The 19,056-nt window shown below is 38.5% G+C and overlaps 1 protein-coding gene across 5 annotated transcripts; it reads left to right on the forward strand.

The window, feature by feature from the left end:
- Positions 1 to 2,239: 2,239 nt before the first annotated feature.
- On the forward strand, positions 2,240 to 17,179 carry usp48 (ubiquitin specific peptidase 48). Of its 5 annotated transcripts, none has more exons than XM_053484241.1 (28): positions 2,240 to 2,262; positions 2,833 to 2,967; positions 4,251 to 4,371; positions 5,974 to 6,115; positions 6,453 to 6,580; positions 6,695 to 6,819; positions 7,881 to 7,989; positions 8,326 to 8,459; positions 9,466 to 9,548; positions 9,858 to 10,034; positions 10,140 to 10,274; positions 10,499 to 10,648; positions 11,446 to 11,646; positions 11,740 to 11,854; positions 12,730 to 12,869; positions 13,360 to 13,431; positions 13,573 to 13,697; positions 13,959 to 14,081; positions 14,244 to 14,305; positions 14,413 to 14,523; positions 14,633 to 14,763; positions 14,897 to 15,024; positions 15,155 to 15,259; positions 15,545 to 15,748; positions 15,830 to 15,955; positions 16,032 to 16,080; positions 16,217 to 16,243; positions 16,342 to 17,179. In XM_053484241.1, exons 2-28 carry the CDS (start codon positions 2,834 to 2,836, stop codon positions 16,362 to 16,364), a joined length of 3,180 nt encoding a protein of 1,059 aa, XP_053340216.1. In that variant the 5' UTR covers positions 2,240 to 2,262; position 2,833; the 3' UTR covers positions 16,365 to 17,179. The 5 variants fall into 5 exon arrangements, 4 of the variants coding, with proteins under 4 accessions (XP_053340216.1, XP_053340217.1, XP_053340215.1 ...); XM_053484242.1 differs by having other exon boundaries at positions 14,897 to 15,003; XM_053484240.1 differs by having other exon boundaries at positions 2,245 to 2,266.
- The last annotated feature ends 1,877 nt before the right edge of the window (positions 17,180 to 19,056 follow it).

Below are 19,056 nucleotides of genomic sequence, written 5' to 3' on the forward strand. Positions count from 1 at the left end.
AAATATTTTAAACATCCTTCATATTTTCTTTTCTATCTTTAATATTGAAAACCAAAAACTGACTCTTGCCCTGAATATAGCCGTAGAAGCTGGCATGGCATTAAAAAAGAAGGAAAGAAAAAACGAAAAAAGAAAGTAAGAAAGTGACCTAATCAAAGCTCAAAGTTGATGATGCACCTTGTTCTTACTACAGCATGGAACATGACGCTGCTCACCATTACATTCTGTGGGGAAAGCCTGTGACACAACTACTGTACCAGTTAACACCACCCACAGCTCAATTAAACAAGCAAACAAATTAAGTTTTTGTTTCTATATACTGTATAGAAATTCAAAATTTAAGATTTTATTTGCCATTTGCACATGTACTGACAGTATGAGTACATTAGAAGGTTTTGTGCAGAAAATCTCTGAGTTAGTGATAAGAAATGATAAATAAAGTAGAATGAACATATAATACAAGAATAATACAGGAATAAATAGAAGAAGATTGTGTCTTGTGCGTATGTGTGTGAGTAGAAACTGAGCTGGATGGTGTGTGTCTCTGAGGATACTTTGTGCTTTTTTTTTTCCCTGGAGCATTGTGTGTGTATAAAGTGTCTATGGAGGGGCTCTGCAACCTTTATGAATCCTTGAAGAGCCTTCAATTCTGCCTGGGTGGTGTTTTCAAACTACATTATGGATAAATAAAATAAGAATATTTAATCTATATAAATAAAATTTAAAAAGCTATATAAAAGTATATTATTTATATATACAGTATATAATTATATATGTTACATACATAGGAGGACCCAAAACAGGTCTCAGTCTGTGCAGCCAGATTTTTGTCAAAGCCTAACGCAAATTACGTTACGGCTGGACAAAATTTAATGAAAGTGCTTAGGTATTTGCCCAAAGACAAAAAAATCTAAATTTTAAGTAGAAGTGATGTTATAAACAGTTATGTGCTAGATTAGATTACAGAATCTAGTGCTTTTTTGGATGACTATAGCACTTTTTCCCTTGTGGTGGGTGTGGCTACGCGTCACTTAACAGAGCCAATGAACATGTTAGTTTACGCTATCCGCTCCCTTCGCGTGCGCGAGCTTGCAGACTCCCCGAATGGCGTAGAGCCGTGCAATTTATGTGGGAGCACTTATACCTCTCATCCCTCCCTGCTGAAAGAGCTCGGCCAATTTAGCTCTCTCGAGGCCTCCGGCTGTAAGAAGTTACAGCATCACTTGGGAACCGAACCAGCAAACTCTGGATGATAGGGCGCCACTTGGAGGCAAATTGGTATAATTATTAATATTAATTAGCTATTTAATTCTCAGCACAGTTGTGACAATGAGGTATATGGAAACACCATTGATGTGATGAGACTGATAAACCATCTAGCTATTATCTATTATCTAGCTAGTGTTGCTGTCATAGTGCTCACTTTGCATTGACATATTTTGAACAGCAAAAGATATACTCATGTACATAATCGAGTATGGCCTGAAGTTTTACTTAAATACACTATATTGGCAAAAGTATTCGCTCGCCTGCTTTCACATGCATATGAACTTGAGAATCCAATTCTTAATCCATAGGGTTTAATATGATGTTGGCCCCGCCCCCTTTGCTGCTACTGTATAAGACAAGGCAAGTTTATTTGTATAGCACATTTCATACACAATGGTAATTCAAAGTACTTTACATACAAGAAAGGAAAAAGGACCTTAGGACTGGTGTGATGTGCTCAGATTTTCTGGTTCTAGGCAGAATTCTGGCAGCAGGGTTCTGAATGAGCTACAGCTGCCTAGTGGTCTTCTTGGGAAGGCTGGTCAGGAGACCATTATAATAATCCACCCTGCTGGTGATAAAGGCATGGACAAGTTTCTCCAAGTCTTGATTGGAAACCAAACATCTGAATTTTGCAATGTTTTTTGAAACAATAGTATGCTGATTTAGTTACTGCTTTGACATGACTACTAAAACTAAGGTCTGTCTCCAGAATCAACCCAAGATTCTTGACTTGATTTTTAGTTGTTTGACCCCTACCCCTGTACTGTGAAATTCACTGAGCACCTTAGGAAGGACCATTCTTCCACCAATTTTTTTGGGATGGGTGATTAAATACTTTTAGCAATATAGTGTTACATGGCTTTTCTGTTAAACAGTCAGTATAATATACAGTACATTATGCATAGCTGATTTTATGCACTGCGCATGCGCGGCTGGGTCGCGGCGCCTAGGGCGTACGTGACTGACGTCAGACGCAACGGCACGTCCTACGTAAGTACGTACGCCTCAAACAAGATTGAAACATAGGAAGGAAAAATATTTATTTAAAAACAGAGACAAGGGCGCTAAATACAAATATACAAACAGAATAAAATGTGAAAAAAATTGTAATAATTCTAACTAAAGCAACTCTTTTGAGGAGATTGTTTTTCTCCTGGTGAATATAATCAAGGTTCGCGCGCACATTTTTTTTTCAAATAATGTTTTGCTAACGTTAGTCACCGTATCTAGGTTAGCTTAGCCGTGCTAGCACTAATAATAAATACTACAACGCTGAAATAGCTTTAGCTGGACGTGCTAATGCTAAGCTAATTAGCAGAAAAAGCATGCACATGTAAATTAAACGCCTGGGTAGTTTGAATACGTTTTTTTTTTCTTTAAATCGAAGAGACGGAAACTGCTGCGACATTCCTCCTCAGCTAGCTAAGCTAAAACATGCAAACTCAGAGCCGGCTATGCGTCAGAGCCTTCTTTCGCTTTGTGTGCTGATTAAACCGCAGGGTTTTATCGCGTTTCGGTGCGTGACTGCCTCGGTTTTCTGTTGCCGTGTTGTTTGTGCAGAATGGCCCCTCGTCTGCAGCTGGAGAAAGCCGCTTGGCGGTGGGTCGACTCAGTAAAACCGGAGGACATAACGCAGGAACACATCGAGCTCGCGTACCGTATCGCCGTACCGGCGTGTAAGAGGGGAACATGCAGGTACTGCACTCTCATTTATTCCTTTATTTATTTATATGTATCTTAATCATAATGGTTGTCTCCATTGCTCACTGCTTTGGCTGGGGCTGTAGGTGAATCTCCCTCTTTGAAACAATTAAACCATACAGTTTGATTCACTAGTGAGCCGATTCGATTCAGTGCTCGAACCCATTTGATTCATTCGCCCCCCCCCCCCCTCCAATCTGTCTATATGAATAAAAGAGGTTTTGTCTGTACATTGGGTCAGAACTATCTTTACATTTCATACATAGGAGGACCAGACAGAAACCAGTCTCAGAAAATTTGTCCAGAATTTTAAACTTTTTCCTTACTTAGATATCTGCCTGAAGTTTAACCTGCACAATAAGTAAATTCAAAATGTTGTGTAAAAGCTATGTTATAAACAGTTATGTGCCGGATTTAATGATCTACTTTAAAATAAGCTACTTGCTCAGAGTAAACAAATACCTGCACCAGTAAATATTATTTAGAAAAGCCCAAATTAATATTTTTACTGGGATTAGTTCATATTTTCATTGCTGAAATAACAGCGCTGAAATGGTTTAAGTGAGGTTTTACATGGAGTCATTTTTAAGGCAAATATCCAATCTACTTTTTCATCTGTGATTCACTTTCCGATTATCGAATAGGGGGTGTGCATTTGGCTGACGACGAAAGAACTACAACTTAGCGTAAACAAGGCATAAGATACTTAACGTTACAAAATATGATTTCTTTGTATTAATAAGTTAGACAGAGTTAGAGAGTTCTGCTGTACAGAAAGACAGACAGAAATGTATGTGGTCTTCAACCTGAAATAATAATATCACTGATTACATTAAAGCTCATCACATTATTTTTTGCTTTAACCTTTTAACTATTTCTAAAAAGTCATTTTCAGTCAACAACGCGTTTTGTATCTAGTTGTCTATTCGTTGCAGGAAGCCTGGAGCCTATTACAGGAAACTTTCTGTACTCTGGACAGTGTGTCAGTCCATCACAGACACACTTGCACGTTCATTCACACACTACAGGAACACCAATTAGCCTGGTGAATCTGTTTTTGGAGGAAACCCACCAATCAGTAGTCTTTCTCTCCGATCAGTAGTCTTAATACCTTAAACACTAAGCTATTCCTGCCCCAGATATTTAAATATTCTAATTCAAAGTTTTACTATTCGTTTGTAATTCATCATGTCTTGTTTGTCAGTTTTTTTTTTCCGCACCATGCCTGTGTATTTTGAAACATTCTAAATGTATTAGCTTCCTGTCTGTTCCCGCAGGAGGAACTGCAAAGGGAACCCGAATTGCCTGGTCGGAATCGGGGAACAATCGTGGCTGGGAGAAATTGATGAAAACACCTTCCATAACATTGATGACCCAAACTCAGAAAGAAGAGACAAGGTTCGTCATTCTCAAACATCCAACCTCCTCAAAAACAAACAAACAATCGAATATGCTGCTAGAAGTATTGGAGATTCTGACATTTACTGAAGATGAAGAAAGGAATGTTACATGTTGGACTTCATAGCACTCTGAGGTTTACTTTTCATAAAATTTCCTAAAAATGCTGAAGCTGAAACACGGGTAGCCATGAGTCTTGGGGAATTCCACCAGGATGAGACAATCACTTGGCTCTTGTGTATCTTTTTTTTTTTTTTTTGGAAGTCGAAAAGAAAGGCAAAGATATTAAGCATTAAATCCACACACTGTATATTATATATTTTTTGCTACTACCTTTTGTAAACTCACTCACTCATCTTCTATACCGCTTTATCCTGTATTTGGGGTCTCGAGGACCTGGAGCCTATCCAAGGAGGCTTAGGGCATGAGGCAGGGTACCAATACCTTGCAGGGCACACGCATATACAGAAACTCACACACACACTGCGGGCAATTTGGGAACGCCAATTAGCCTAACCTGCATATCTCTGGACTGTGGGAGGAAACCCACCAAGCACGGGGAAAACTCCATGCACACAGAGACGGGAATCGAGCCTGGCCGGGAATCAAACCCGGACCCTGGAGGTGCAAGGCGACAGTGCTAACCACTACACCACCGTGCCGCCACCTTTTGTAAACTAAAATTTAAACAGCATTTGAACAGTCAAATTTTATTTGTAATTGAAAGTTTATGTAGGATCACAGCTATAACTTACACATTTGTAAAACTTTTAAAATGTGTGTATTCTGTATTCCGTACACAAAACACACACATACAGAGTCAGCCAAAAATGTCAGGAAAAGTAAAGTAGTATAATGTATTAGTTTTATATTAATATAATATTATCATATCATTATAACATGTACCAATACATTTATTATTGAAATATTTATACAAGTTTTTCTTTTCTTTAAGCGTGTATACATTTTTTGTCAGATTTTTTTATATGTTCGATTGTTTTTGTTTTTTTAACATGTAATTCTAGAACCCTAAAAGATTAAACTGTGGTACATTTCAAGTAAATTATAACTCAGTTAAGACAGTTTAGAAGGCAGTTATGTAAAACAAGGTTGTTTTAGCTAGATACAGTGGGATGCGTAAGTTTGGGCAGCCTTGTTAATCTTTATGATGTTACTGTATAAATCATTGGTTGTTACGATAAAAAATTTCAGTTAAAAATATCTTATAGGGGAGACACACAGTGATATTTGAAATGTGAAACGAAGTTTATAGAATTTACAGAAAGTGTGCAATAATTGTTTAAACAAAATTAGCCAGGTGCATAAATTGTCATTCTATTGATTCCAAAACCTTTAGAACTCAAATTGGCTTGGTAAGCTCAGTGACCCCTGACCTCCATACACAGGTGAATAATATGTACAATGCAATGATGTTTGCATGTAGCACATGATGTAGCACATTCTAAAGGGATTTATGTCATTTTGGCTTAAATGTTATTACTATTATTATTGTTTTTGTTGTTCGTAGTACATTTAAAAGAATTTGTTCTCCTGATTTTTATTTTTTTTTGTTCTTTTATTTTTATTTTTTGTTTTTGTTAGAACACGTTTGTAGGCCTGACGAATCTCGGTGCCACGTGTTACGTAAACACCTTCCTCCAGGTGTGGTTCCACAACCTGGAGCTGCGTCAGATGCTTTACCAGTGTCACAACTCTCGAGCTGAGGTGCACAACATAGAGTCAGGTAAAGCAGCTTTTAACACCTGCACATTTTGTATGAGTCTGTTCATAGAAAAGCACGCACTCTGAGCCAGCAGGTAAAATTGATTAGAATATGAGTTTTGGGGTAGGCAAAGTGGTCCATGAAGCCCAATTCGTTTTGATATTTTTTCATTTTGTTATAGTGGTCGAATCACAAGTAGGTCTATAAATAATCTCATGTGGTCATACATAATGTGAACTTTCGATGAATAGAAAAATCTCTGGCTTAGGTGTTTAAAAGTATTATTGTTATTGTATATTTGTTCAATTGACGACTCTATAAATAGCTGTACTGATAATCATTTTAACTGGACTCACAGATTACGAGCCGAAGACGATATGTGAGCACCTGCAGTACTTGTTTGCGTTGCTGCAGAACAGCAACAGAAGGTACATCGACCCTTCGGGTTTGGTGAAAGCTCTAGGACTCGACACAGGGCAGCAGCAGGTAAGACATCTTAAGTTTGAAATTTATAAATAAAACCTAAGTGAAGCAAATAATAACTCTCATTGCTTGGTTTCTGTATTAACTGCAGCTTTTCTTTTAATTCACCCTTCTTAGGATGCACAGGAGTTTTCCAAACTCTTCCTTTCACTTTTGGAAGACACACTGTCCAAGCAAAAGGATCCAAACCTTCAAAATGTGATTCAGCAGCAGTTCTGTGGACAGTTTTCATACGTCACTGTGTACGTTTCTTCACATTCAATAGAATGCATGTCGGTGAACAGAAGCATGTTTTTTGTATCGTGTAAACATATTTTTTTCTCTCAGATGATCTGTATATTCTAAACTGTGGAGAATTAATATTCAATTGTTTTAAGAGAGCTGCACAGTTTTATTATTTTCATAACTGATGTATTGTGATCATTATTAAATAGACATAATCATTACACTAAGTGGAAATCAGCAAAGCTGGTTAAGACATATCTGTTTTTCAACATAAAACCAAAAAACAAGCAGAAAAAGAAATGTACTTGATTTTTTTTTAATTCTTGCTCCCAAAATAAAAAAACAAAACAGACAACATGCGCACACACCCTGTTTTGTTATTTTATTTTATTCAGACACAAGTGGCATGACCTGAATATTTTAACTTTTTTCGCATTTTTAAGTATAGGTTCTCAAAATTTCCTCAAAAGTCACCTTGCACTTCATGAAAGAAAATTTAAATGTTATCCCACACAGAAAGAATTGGATGCCTATGCTCATGATGAGTTTTATTTATTAAGAACAAATTCAGGTGGTTTTTAAATGGTTTTTATGTCAAGAAAATGAACAAATGATAGATGTATTCTGGTTAAATACAAACAGACTGTGCGTGCACATAATAATAAATAATAATTTGTAAAATATGCGTACAAATAGTACATAAACAATGTTAGAAACCATAGAACTGTCTTTACTTGAAAAGAATTTGAGACACAGGGGATCCCTGGGGGAAAGCACTTTTTATTGGTTGCTTTTATAAAGTCAAATGTCTGGTTTTATGTGCTTTTAATATTAGTTTTGGTGCCTGGTTGAACTTTTATAGAGCTGTCTTTTTTTTTTTTCTTCTGCAAAGTGTAATGCCTCATATGTCTTTTAGATTGACTTTTATTTGTGTATAGGAGCAGGATTACATTCTCACTGGAATGTGTATTTATGTGAGGAGTTATGATAAAGAAATACAGCAAGTTCATAAAAAAAAAAACATTTAAATGTTGGGACATGCTGTTGTTAACTTATGATGTTTCTCTTTCTGAGCCAGGTGTAACCAGTGCGGGCGATCGTCCGCTTTACCGTCTCGGTTTTACGAGCTGGAGCTGAATATACAAGGGCACAAAAACCTGACGGAGTGCGTCACAGAGTTCCTCAAGGTAATCCTAAAGGAATAACGTCTCCAGATAACGTTTACAGAGAACAGACTGTACTTTACAAGCATGATGATCACGGGTTGTGAAGTTTGTTGTGGGATTATTATGGGAAGCAAATCAGGCCAACATGCATGGTGTAATTGAGTTGAAAAAGCAGTGAAAGGAACTCTAATTGTGGGATAACGTTTTTGTAAAAAAAAAATAAAATAAAAAAAAACACACAACTGTGGAACCTTTAGATTTTTGGGTTTGTAGGCATTCTCTTTGAGAATGCTTTGATGTGATGCGATGTGATGTGAGACTAACGTGTTAGTGTGCTGCTTCTCTGCTGCTGTTCAGGAGGAGAAATTAGACGGAGATAACCGCTACTTCTGCGAAAGCTGTCAGAGCAAGCAGTGCGCCACGCGTCGGATTAAGCTCCACAGTTTGCCGCGGACTCTCAACCTTCAGCTCATGCGCTTTGTGTTTGATAGGTGAGTTTCTCCAGTCTCATTTTACTGGGTTGGGGCCAAAAAAAAGAAAATGTAATTTTGGTAATACATGCATTCACACAGGTAGTCCCCGACTTACGAACATTCGAGCTACAAAATTTCACAGATACGAACGGACCGCAGTTTTACTAACATTTGTAGATGCAAACAAATCCGGAAGTACTGTATTGTACAAAAAAACAAACACTGCAGTGCACCAGATACCAATATTTACAATTATATAAAATATTTTTAGCGTGTAGGTGAATGGATAAAATGTTTAAAGTCCGGTATATTGTACAAGTGCATGCGGGGGCGTGGGAGAAATGAGTCGACCCCACTGATTCGATAAATCAGTTCGGGAGCGCGATAATAGAAAATGTCTGCCCTGTAAAGCTGTTCTGATGGTGAATAATCCTAATTATGGAAAATCCTCAACGAGACAGAGTTCACAGTTCCATACAGTGGAAAACAGCTCTGAGACAAAAGGGCATCCGGGATTCCCTTCACGATTTTAAGGGTGCATAGACAACACTGTTGCATTCACAATTGTTATTCATTTCCTTAGGCGCATGATGGCAGTGTGCGGAAAGGGGACAGACATTTAGTCAAGTTCACTGGTATGCTTTACATTGTATATTAGTGTCTACAAGACTCACTTTGTCAGACTTCCTTTCCAGGAACATGATCATCAGTTGGGGACAACCTGTATGTTTAATTTTGTAGTATAATTTACTACAAGTAATGTAGGTGTTGGCAGCAACTGAAATGATATAGGGTATGATCGATGTAGTTAAATCAAATGTATTAGCATGTAAATTAATGTTGACCACCATAGCATTTTAGCTAATTTATCGAAAATGTAAAGCTTTTGTAAAAACGTGTAAAATAGTCTCAATGCAGGCAGAATATTCTTCTATTTATTTAAAATAAGATAATGACCTTTTTTTAAATTCACTAAAGAATTGCTGTGAATAACATGCTTCTGTTATTTTTTTTCTAATTCTAGGCAGTCTGGTCACAAAAAGAAGCTAAACACTTATATTAGTTTTCCAGAAGTGCTTGACATGAGCCCATTTTTGGAAGGGAAAGGTAATTTTTATTTTTATTTTTTGCCTATTTTATTCTTTCATTTATCCCTGAAGTTCACTGCAAATGTAGCTTTTCTGTTTCCTACCAATGAAACAGCTGCATAATGTATGCGCTTGTAAATAATTTAGGATTCAACCTGGTTACATTAGTAACTTAATTAAAGTGTATGCGACACAGTAAATATTATTTGTTTTTTTTGTCTATCTATCATGATACAGTCATAGCTATAAACACACAGACAAGTCAAAATTAAATCGAATGCCATTTAGTAATTGTGTTATTTATTTTTTTCATCTCGCTCCCCCATAGAGGAGAAGTGTACATATGAGTTGAGCGCTGTGCTGATTCACCGTGGCGTGAGCGCCTATTCCGGGCACTACATCGCTCACGTACGAGATGCTCGCACCGACTGGTACAAGTTCAACGACGAGGAGATTGAGAAGATGGAGGGCAAAAAACTCCAGCTGGGCATCGAGGAGGATTTAGGTAAAGGATGATTTAGGAGTCTTAATACAGTTGTGCACTTTATTTTCTTTAAATAACCTGATTTGTTTTTTTGATTGATTTATTTATTTTTTGTTGGCCTGTCAGCTGAAACCGTGAAGTCTCAGACCCGGAAACCGAAATACAGCAAAGGTTTTCATTGTTCGAGAAACGCCTATATGTTGGTGTATAAACGTCAGGAAGAGCAAGCGGACCAAGCCCAGACCAACGTAGAGGTGCCAGGTATGACCAAGAGTGCTGTGTCCCCCCTCCCCACTTTTATTTTTTTCTATACTGTGTGTGTGTGTATATGTATGCGTGTGTGTGTGTATGTGTATATATATATATATATATATATATATACACACACACACTCATATCATTTTATTTATTTATTTTTTTTACATTTTTTTTTTTTTACCTTTTTTGTGTGTGTGTGTGTGTGTGTGTGTGTTGAATTTTTACAGCCTTTCTCCAGAGGCTTGTGGACCAGGACAATAAGAAGTTTGAGGAGTGGTGCAGTGAGATGGCGGATATGAGGAAGCAGAGTGTGGATAAGGGCAAAGCAAAACACGTAGAGGTCAAGGAACTCTATGAGCTGCTGCCTCCACAAGAAGGTATGTTTAATAAAAATATGAAAAGAAAATAATAGAGGTAACGATTAGGGTTACAGTACAGGTTATGGTTAAGGTTACAGGGTGCCGAAAGAGGAGCTGTGGTGTTGTATGAGGAAGTCTGGAGTGGCAGAGAAGTATGTTAGAGTGCTGCAGGACATGTATGAGAGCTGTAAGATAGTGGTGAGATGTGCTGTAGGTGTGACAGAAGAGTTCAAGGTGGAGGTGGGTCTGCATCAAGGATCGGCTCTGAGCCCCTTTTTGTTTGCTTTGGTAATGGACAGGTTGACAGATGAGGTTAGACAGGAGTCTCCATGGACAATGATGTTTGCAGATAACATTGTGCTTAGTAGCGAGAGCAGGGAACAGGTGGAGGAAAATTTGGAGAGGTGGAGGTACGCTCTGGAAAGCAGAGGAATGAAGGTTAGCCCCAGCAAGACGGAATACATTTGTGTGAATGAGAGGAACCCAATAGAAACGATCAGAGGGACAACCTATGTTACAGTTTTTGGAGATAAAGTCAGAGAGGCCAGATTGGGGGGGTTTGGGCATGTTCAGAGGAGAGATGGTGAATATATCGGTAGAAGGATGCTGAAGTTGGAACTGCTAGGCAGGAGGTCTCGAAAAAGACCAAAGAGGAGATTTATGGATGCAGTGAGAGAGGACATGAAGTTAGTTGGTGTAAAAGAAGAGGATGCAGATGATGGATTTAGATGGAGGCAGATGATTCGCTGTGGCGACCTCTGAAAGGGAACAGCCGAAAGACAAAAAAGAAGACAGTTTATGGTTACGTTTTCTAGGTGAGCCGTACGAGTTTGTCCCGGTGGAGTGGCTGAAAAAATGGTTGGACGACTCGACAGCCATCAAGGAGATCGACAACAGCCATTTCCTGTGCTCGCATGGCAAGCTGCACCCAGATCGGCTGAGCGAGGTCAAACGCGTTTCCCACAGCGCTGCTCAGAGCCTCTTTGATCGCTACGGAGGAGGACCCAGAATAGACGGTAAGGATTATCGTTAATATTCTTGACGACTTTGTTTTGTCTGTCAGACTGCATGATGATGAAGATGATAATGACAATTCCATGTCTGTGTAGGGTCATTTCTTTGTAAAGAGTGTGTGGCTCGGCGGTGTCGTGTCCTAAGGCTTAAAAACCAACTCAATGAAGACTACAGGGAGGTGACCAACCTCGCCAAGGCTCAGCCGAAAAGGTAAGGTTCTTAATTCACGTGTGTGGTTTTACAGATTTAGTTAGTCCTTGATTTACGAACATTCAAGTTGTGAATTGTAAAAACTTAATCGTCTTTTATGCATCATTTGGATGTTGGAGTCAGTGTGAAGGCTATGTAAATAATGCAAACATTCTTATTTTAGAGATAATTTTCCTCAGTAATACATTCATTCAGTACAAACATTCGAGTTACGTATTTTCGCAGATACCACAAACACTGCACTTCTACGAACATTGGTAGATGCAAACAAATCACGGAAGTAGCTCAGGGGTATTGTACAAAAAATTGGCACTGCTTTGCACCAGATACCAAAATTTACAATTAAATGTAATATTTTCAGGGTGTAAGTGAATGTATAAAATGTGTAAAGTCTAGTATATTGTATGTGTTTGTGTTGGGGGTGCGGGATAAATAAGTCTGCCTTACCGGTTCCAATAAATCAGTCCAGAAGCATGATGATGGAAAATGTCTGTCCAGTAAAGCTGTCCTGACAAAACAGATTTCACAGTCCAATACAGTGGAAAACAGCTCTGAGACTAAATTAACTTGAGGGTTCCCCTCTTGTGATTTAAAGGAGCAGAGACAAATATGTGACATTAAGTACTCTTTAAACATGGTAATGGTTTTAGGCCACATGATGGCAGTGTGAGGAAAGGGGACAGAGATTTAGTCAAGTGGATTGGTATGCTTTACATTTTATATTCGTGTCAAAGGCGTACAAGACTTACTTTGTTGGACTTAAGAACAAATCCGACTTACGAATGTGCTCCCTGCACGGAACTTGTTCGTAAGTCGGGGACTAACTGTATATGAAAACATTGGATATTGAGTAATTTTTATATATATTTTATTAGCGATGAACAAGGTTTCTGGATCGGAAAGGCGTCTCTGAGGCAGTGGAGGCAGCTGGCTCTGGAGCAGCTGGAGGAAGAGGAAGAGGAGACCAGACACAGCGACTGCAAAACAAACGGGGAAAATTCCACAGGTGCTAAAGGTAGCGTATAAATCTGACGGCTAAACCTAGAACTCGGTATCACAGGAAGGTAAACTAGTCAGGGCTAATACGTTAAATAGAAAAGTAATCTGTGTGTGCAAACGTGTAAATCTGGTTTCGCAACTGGATTCTTTGCATGTCTTCTGCATGTGCGGGTCTAGATCATGACCAACAAGGAAGTGAAAAAGAAACTGGTTTTGTAAAGAAATCGTGTTCTAAATTGTTCCACATTTTTAGAATATTTAATAAATAGATGATATTCAAAAGCAGAATGGTGCAGGGTGTAAATTCTTTATACTGTCTGAGAGCGAAAGAATCAAACTTGTTTTAACCCAATAAGATGATGTCATGACAAAAAGCTTTTTATTTATCATGCAGATGTAGAAGGTAAATGCTCTTCATAAACGACAAACATCGATGTTGTTAACGGTTAGCGTTGTAGTGTGAGACTCATATGATTGTGTATTGTCTTCCCTTCTTTGTAAAACAGATGGTGTGAAGGAAAACGACCGAGAAGACGATGAGATGAAGAGTTTTAACGAAGACATTCTCTGCTCTCACAGTTAGTCATTTTTGTATGGCCATGTTTGAACAAGATGCCAACTTACTCATAGACATATACTAGCTTAAGCATACGAGAAGTACCGAGTCTATAAGGTGTCAGGAACCTTAGATATGTGTGACCTTTTTGTTTTCTCTCCAGGTGGTCTAAGTATTCAGGAGAGTGAGAGGCGGCTGGTCACGGAAGAAGTATGGAGCAAGCTGAAGGTTTATTTCCCTAAAGCGCCAGAGTTTACACAGGAACAGGAGGCCTGCCAGCAGTGTATGGTAAACACACACACACGCTCAAGTCATCACGCACAGTAAAATGGCTTAGAATGTCTATCTAATTATTTTTTTCTGCTTTACTAAATCTTGTCTGAATTTATATGATAAACTTTTCTTAATGATCTTCTCTGGTGTTTTAACAGAGAAACGTATTTTTTTTCAGGAACTGCACACAAACTTTTGCACTTCATTGGAATAGAAATTTCAACCCCAGCTGTGGACTTGTGTAAAAATCTTCTCTTTTTATTTTATTTTTTTTAGAGGTTGGAGAGGGAGGGTAAAGAGAACGAGGCTCTGAATCGAATGATGGCCAACGAGCAAAAGGGCGCCCTCCTCAATCTTTTCCACGAGAAGAATCGTCCTTCTTTACAGAAGTGGCCGCAGGTACGAGCTTCCTGCCTTCACTTTTACATTCATGCTAAGAATTACTCTTCCCTAGTAAAGAAAGTATATGAAACATATTACTCTTGTAGGATTTTAGTAATGAGTGACAGAGGCATGTGTCTTCCCAGCACGTTTAATCCTGTCCTTCTGTATGTTTTGCAGGACACCGATATTCTGTACATTGTGCCGTTGTTCTTTGTGGATGAATGGAGGAAATTTATCAGGTGAATTGTTTATTGGAAAAGTTTTTGGTGTTCCCTGATTGCTCTAACGGATAAAAAATATATCGAGCTTTTCCATCATTTTCATTACCGCGCACGCATCATCACAGGAAGCCAGCCAAGTCGAATCCGGTGTCCAGCATAGGAAACAGCATCCTGCTGTGCCCCCACGGCGGCTTCTTGTTTACCTACGACTCCTTGCTCCAGGGAGACGCCCGGCAGTGAGTAACTTCTAACCGAGCGTGTCTTAATTGTCTGGCTGTTTTTTTCTTTTAGAACTATAATCCTTGTGTGTGTCGTGTGTGTATGTGTATGTTTCTCATTGCACAGTGTAGCTCTGCTCTGGCCTGCTGAATGGGAGGTGATCGGCAGGCTGTTCTTGGTGGACCAGCCTATCTCCATATGCAGGATCCATGATACAGCGCAAGACAACGGAAATGTGCAGTACCACACCCAGCCTGGTAAACCCTGTTTAATCGTATTAGTCCAGGGTAAAGCGCTTCACAAAGTTCAGTGGCTATCCATGTTCGAGAAAGAGAATAAACCCTATAATGAATGAGATGTCCGATTGTGCTGCTTTTTTTTTCTGTCAAGAGTTGTGTCGAGAATGTCGAGAGGGCTTCATATTCCAGCAGCAAAGAGACTTGCGGGAGTACGCTCAGGCCACCGTGTACGTGCGCAAAGTCATCGACAGCAAGAAGGTCAGCTTCCCCGTTCTATCAGTATGTTTATAATTTTACTTCTTCAGTCTCCATGTTCTGTAACGTTACATGTCGCACTGTGATGTCCTGCAATTTTTTCCTCTTTGTTTTTTTCATTCATTTTATTTTGTCTTTGTGTGTGTGTGTGTAGATGATTAAAGAGGCTGCTCCTGAGTTTAGTATGAGTGGATCTGAAGCAGAAGATGAGAGAGAGGAGCCCAAAATAGAAGGAGAAAAAGACCCAGACTTCAGTCAGGTAACTCGACTGAACCAGTCAAAACATTAAAGCAGCAGTGTGTAACTTGTCGAGATTTAGCAACATGAAGCTATGTAATAGAAATCAGAAAGAAAAAAAAAAAGTCCAGTGTAACTTCTGTGAACTGACTCATCAATGGTGCATTTTAAAATTTGAACACATTTTTAATTAGTTAAAGGCTTCAGGAAAAAAAAAAGTTTAGTTAAATCCTAAGGTAACAGCTTGTAAGCAGAAGCAGCTATTAAACGCCGACAAGCATGCATTTACAACGTGTCCATACCGCAGTCTGAGGACGGCGCAAAGCGGCAGAAGCTGAGTGAGGCAAGCCCTGCCGTCGCCGTCTCTTCCTCCTCTTCTTCGTCTTCCTCCTCGTCTGCTGCTGCTGTAGGAAAATCAGGGATTCGGAGGAGCATGCGGCACAGGAAGCTGCGTGGCGAGAAAGCCCTCATCGTCTCCGCCAACCAGACCCTGAAGGAACTCAAGATCCAGGTACGTCCTGATAAGTCAGGTGTGATTTGTATCAGCTTAGAAAAATTTTAGCAGTTACTTAGTTTGCTTTCGTCTCCACAGATCATGCACGCTTTCTCCGTTGCACCGTTTGACCAAAACCTGTCCATAGATGGCCGATCTTTAACTGATGACTCGGCCACGCTAGGGAGCCTTGGAGTCTTTCCAGAAAGCATTATATGTTTAAAGGTAATACTGTATTCTAGCTTTTGTATCCAGCGAATTGATAATACACTTTACTTACACGGGATGTTTCCTGCTTCAGGCCGATGAGCCAATTGCAGATTACGCCGCTATGGATGATGCATACCAAGGTAAGTCTAAATATACGCACTCTTTAATGTGAAATGATATCCAGCACCGAATATAGTTTAATATTCCATACCTTATCGATCTACTTATCTTAAATATTATGAGATTCAATGCCTTCTTTTTCTGTCCCACCTCCAGTCTGTTTACCTGAGGAAGGATTTAAAGGTAGAAAACTCTTTGATATCTCTTATAAAAACATAAGCTTTTGATTGTGTTGCAGAAATCAGCTGATGAATCCTAATAATACACGTGTAAATCTGCAGGTACTGGACTACTAGGACACTGACGGAGGCTCTGGACGTGGATGAACACTGACAGCATCTGTGTGAAATAAATTGAAAAAGAAAAAAAAAAAAGGCTTGAATTAGTCCGTGTTGACTGAGTAAATAAACTCAGATTTGTTTAGAGTCTGGTATTTTTATTTTTATTATTATTTTTTTGATTGCTTTATGACTTAAAGTTGCAAATCCTTTATAAGTTGTCTGTCTTTGCTTCGGCAAAACAAAAAAAATCACATTTGTCGTCTTTTAATATTACAAGCTGTTGATGCATTCTGTAAAGTGCACACCAGGACTGTGAACAGATACGGGTCAAGACCTTATATATCAGCGTCTTTGTCCTTCGTGGTAGTGTCCTATTATCCCAGGATGACGGATTCACATTTAGGCGCCCTTGATGTTTTAGTTTCTGTAAGATTTATTACGCTCAGCGGTCATGTGGTCCCAAAACGGCAGTGTCTTTCAGATATTCACAAAGAATGCATGAGCAACTTCAATATTAAAATTGATTCCATTAAGCTACATTTTCTTTTTCTTTCTTTTTTTTTTTTTTTTTTAGTTACTTCTTTTCACCAAAAAATTAATAAATAAATGAAATTATTTAAGAAGAAAAATCAAATTACAGTAAAATGCCATGTGTGAAGCAACATGGAAGAATAATTTCCCAAATCGGGAGAAATAATAATAATAATAATAATAATTAAAAAAAAAACTACACAATAATTAAGACAAATTCTGCTATTACTTGAATTATCATGCAGACGTGTGTAATGTTCTTTTCTGTAAATCTTTCATATGGGCAATAAAGTTCCTTTTTTTTTCACATGTTCAGATATACTAGTGCTATAAATGTGATTCAAAAGCATCTGCCTTTCTGAATGTTATAGGGATATTTCCTAATAATCCTAATACGTTTTTTTGTCCTTATTTATGCCCTTGTATCTCTCTCCAGATTCAGGATTCTCCCAGTTTGATTCTCTTTTGTAATCTAGGTTTCACAGTGAGCTTTCGCACTCTTGTAAATATTGTAGATTTCTGATTAGACTTAGTTATGACCGAAACAAAAATAAATTGAGATGTATGAATAAATAATTGTTTATAGTGTGTATGTACACCGATCAGCCATAAAATTATGACCTCCTGACTAATCTTGAGTAGGTCCCCTGTTTTGCCACCATAACAGTGATGCGATGCGTGTTCTGACACCTTTCTATCACAACCAGCTTCATCCTTTTCATCAAGAAGATCTACACTAGCGCTTCTATTTAATCAGGCTACAAGGGCCAGCCTTCACTCCCCATGTGCATCAGTAAGCCTTGACCGCTCATGACACTGTCGCCAAGTCGTCAGTTTTCCTTCCTTAGATCATTGTTGGTATGTCACGACCACTGCAGTCCTGAAACATCTCACGAGCCCTACTGAGTTGCTCTGACCCAGTTCTTTAGCCATCACACTTTGACCCTTTCTAAGTCACTCAAATCCTTAAGCTTGCCCATTTATTCTGCTTCCAACACATTAACATCAGGAGAAAAGGTTAACTTGCTGACTAAAATATCCCACCCACTTCCATCTGCTTGCCCATGTAGACCGAATAGAAGCGCTAGTGTAGATCAGATTGATTTAAAAGGTTAATGCTGGTTCTGATAGAAAGTTCAGAACACACAGCGTATTACTGTTTTGATGGCAAACGCGGACCTACTCAATATTAGGCAGGTGCTCATAATGTTAGGCTGATTGGTGTATGTGTGTTTATGTGATGGAGGTAATTTCTGACCTTTTTGTCAAAGTTTTTAAACCCACCACCCAGTATCACCACCATCATCATCGTTCCTTAGAGACCAAGATGATGAAGTCTTTTTCAGCCAGGGTTTTAAGGATGATCAGATCAGACAGAGAAAAGACACAGAGAGGGGAACTTAAAGGGAATTAAATTATGAGATGATGTCAAAAGGTTGATTTTTTTAGAGGAATAACTAATCTATGTAGATCCAAGTAAAGAAAAGAAGAAGAAAACAGCACAGAAATACAGCTTGGATATGTCACACAGTCAGTCAAAAAAATGGGGGGAAATATTAGTAATAATATAATATAATCTACATCATAGTATTTTTCTTTTTCTGAAGTGATCAGCGATTTTTGGCTGATTTATATAGATATATATATACACGTTTAATGTATTGCAATGTATTTTGTACACGTGCGACTGCATGGCCACTACCAACTCAACCACCGTCATCAAGTTTGCTGACAACATGGTAGTGGTGGGCCTGATCACGAACAAAGATGAGACGGCCTACCTAGAGGAGATTGAAAATCTGGAGAAATGGTTCCAGAGGAACAGTCTCCTCCTGAACGTCAGCAAGACAAAGGAGCTAATAGTGGACTATAGTACTTTAGAGCTTCCTCCTGCAGGCGATACGGCCTCTCAATCAGTACACCAGACACGACTAATACCATTTTCTAAAACATCCACAATCATGACACTGTCTCTCGGACACTGGACACTCATGGACACTTATGGACACATTCATGCACACTTCATATTTATGTTTCATTATTGGATCATACACACAAGTCACTTTAATAATAAGTCATTTTTCTTTATTTACAAACAAATTTTATATATTTTTTTTTTTTTCTTTTGCACAGAATATTTTTATTTGTACAGAAATATTTTTTACTTTTTTTTACCTAGCTAAA

The sequence above is a fragment of the Clarias gariepinus genome, chromosome 23, assembly GCF_024256425.1.
Source record: "Clarias gariepinus isolate MV-2021 ecotype Netherlands chromosome 23, CGAR_prim_01v2, whole genome shotgun sequence".
Classification (NCBI taxonomy): Eukaryota; Metazoa; Chordata; class Actinopteri; order Siluriformes; family Clariidae; genus Clarias; species Clarias gariepinus.

What these genes read in the sequence shown, in the direction of transcription:
- usp48 (XM_053484241.1), top strand. Translation starts at nt 2,834, where the DNA reads ATGGCCCCTCGTCTGCAGCTGGAGAAAGCCGCTTGGCGGTGGGTCGAC. An exon ending in CTTTACAGAAGTGGCCGCAG is followed by an intron (nt 14,082 to 14,243) that starts GTACGAGCTTCC and finishes TATGTTTTGCAG; the next exon opens with GACACCGATATTCTGTACAT. An exon ending in ACCTGAGGAAGGATTTAAAG is followed by an intron (nt 16,244 to 16,341) that starts GTAGAAAACTCT and finishes GTAAATCTGCAG; the next exon opens with GTACTGGACTACTAGGACAC.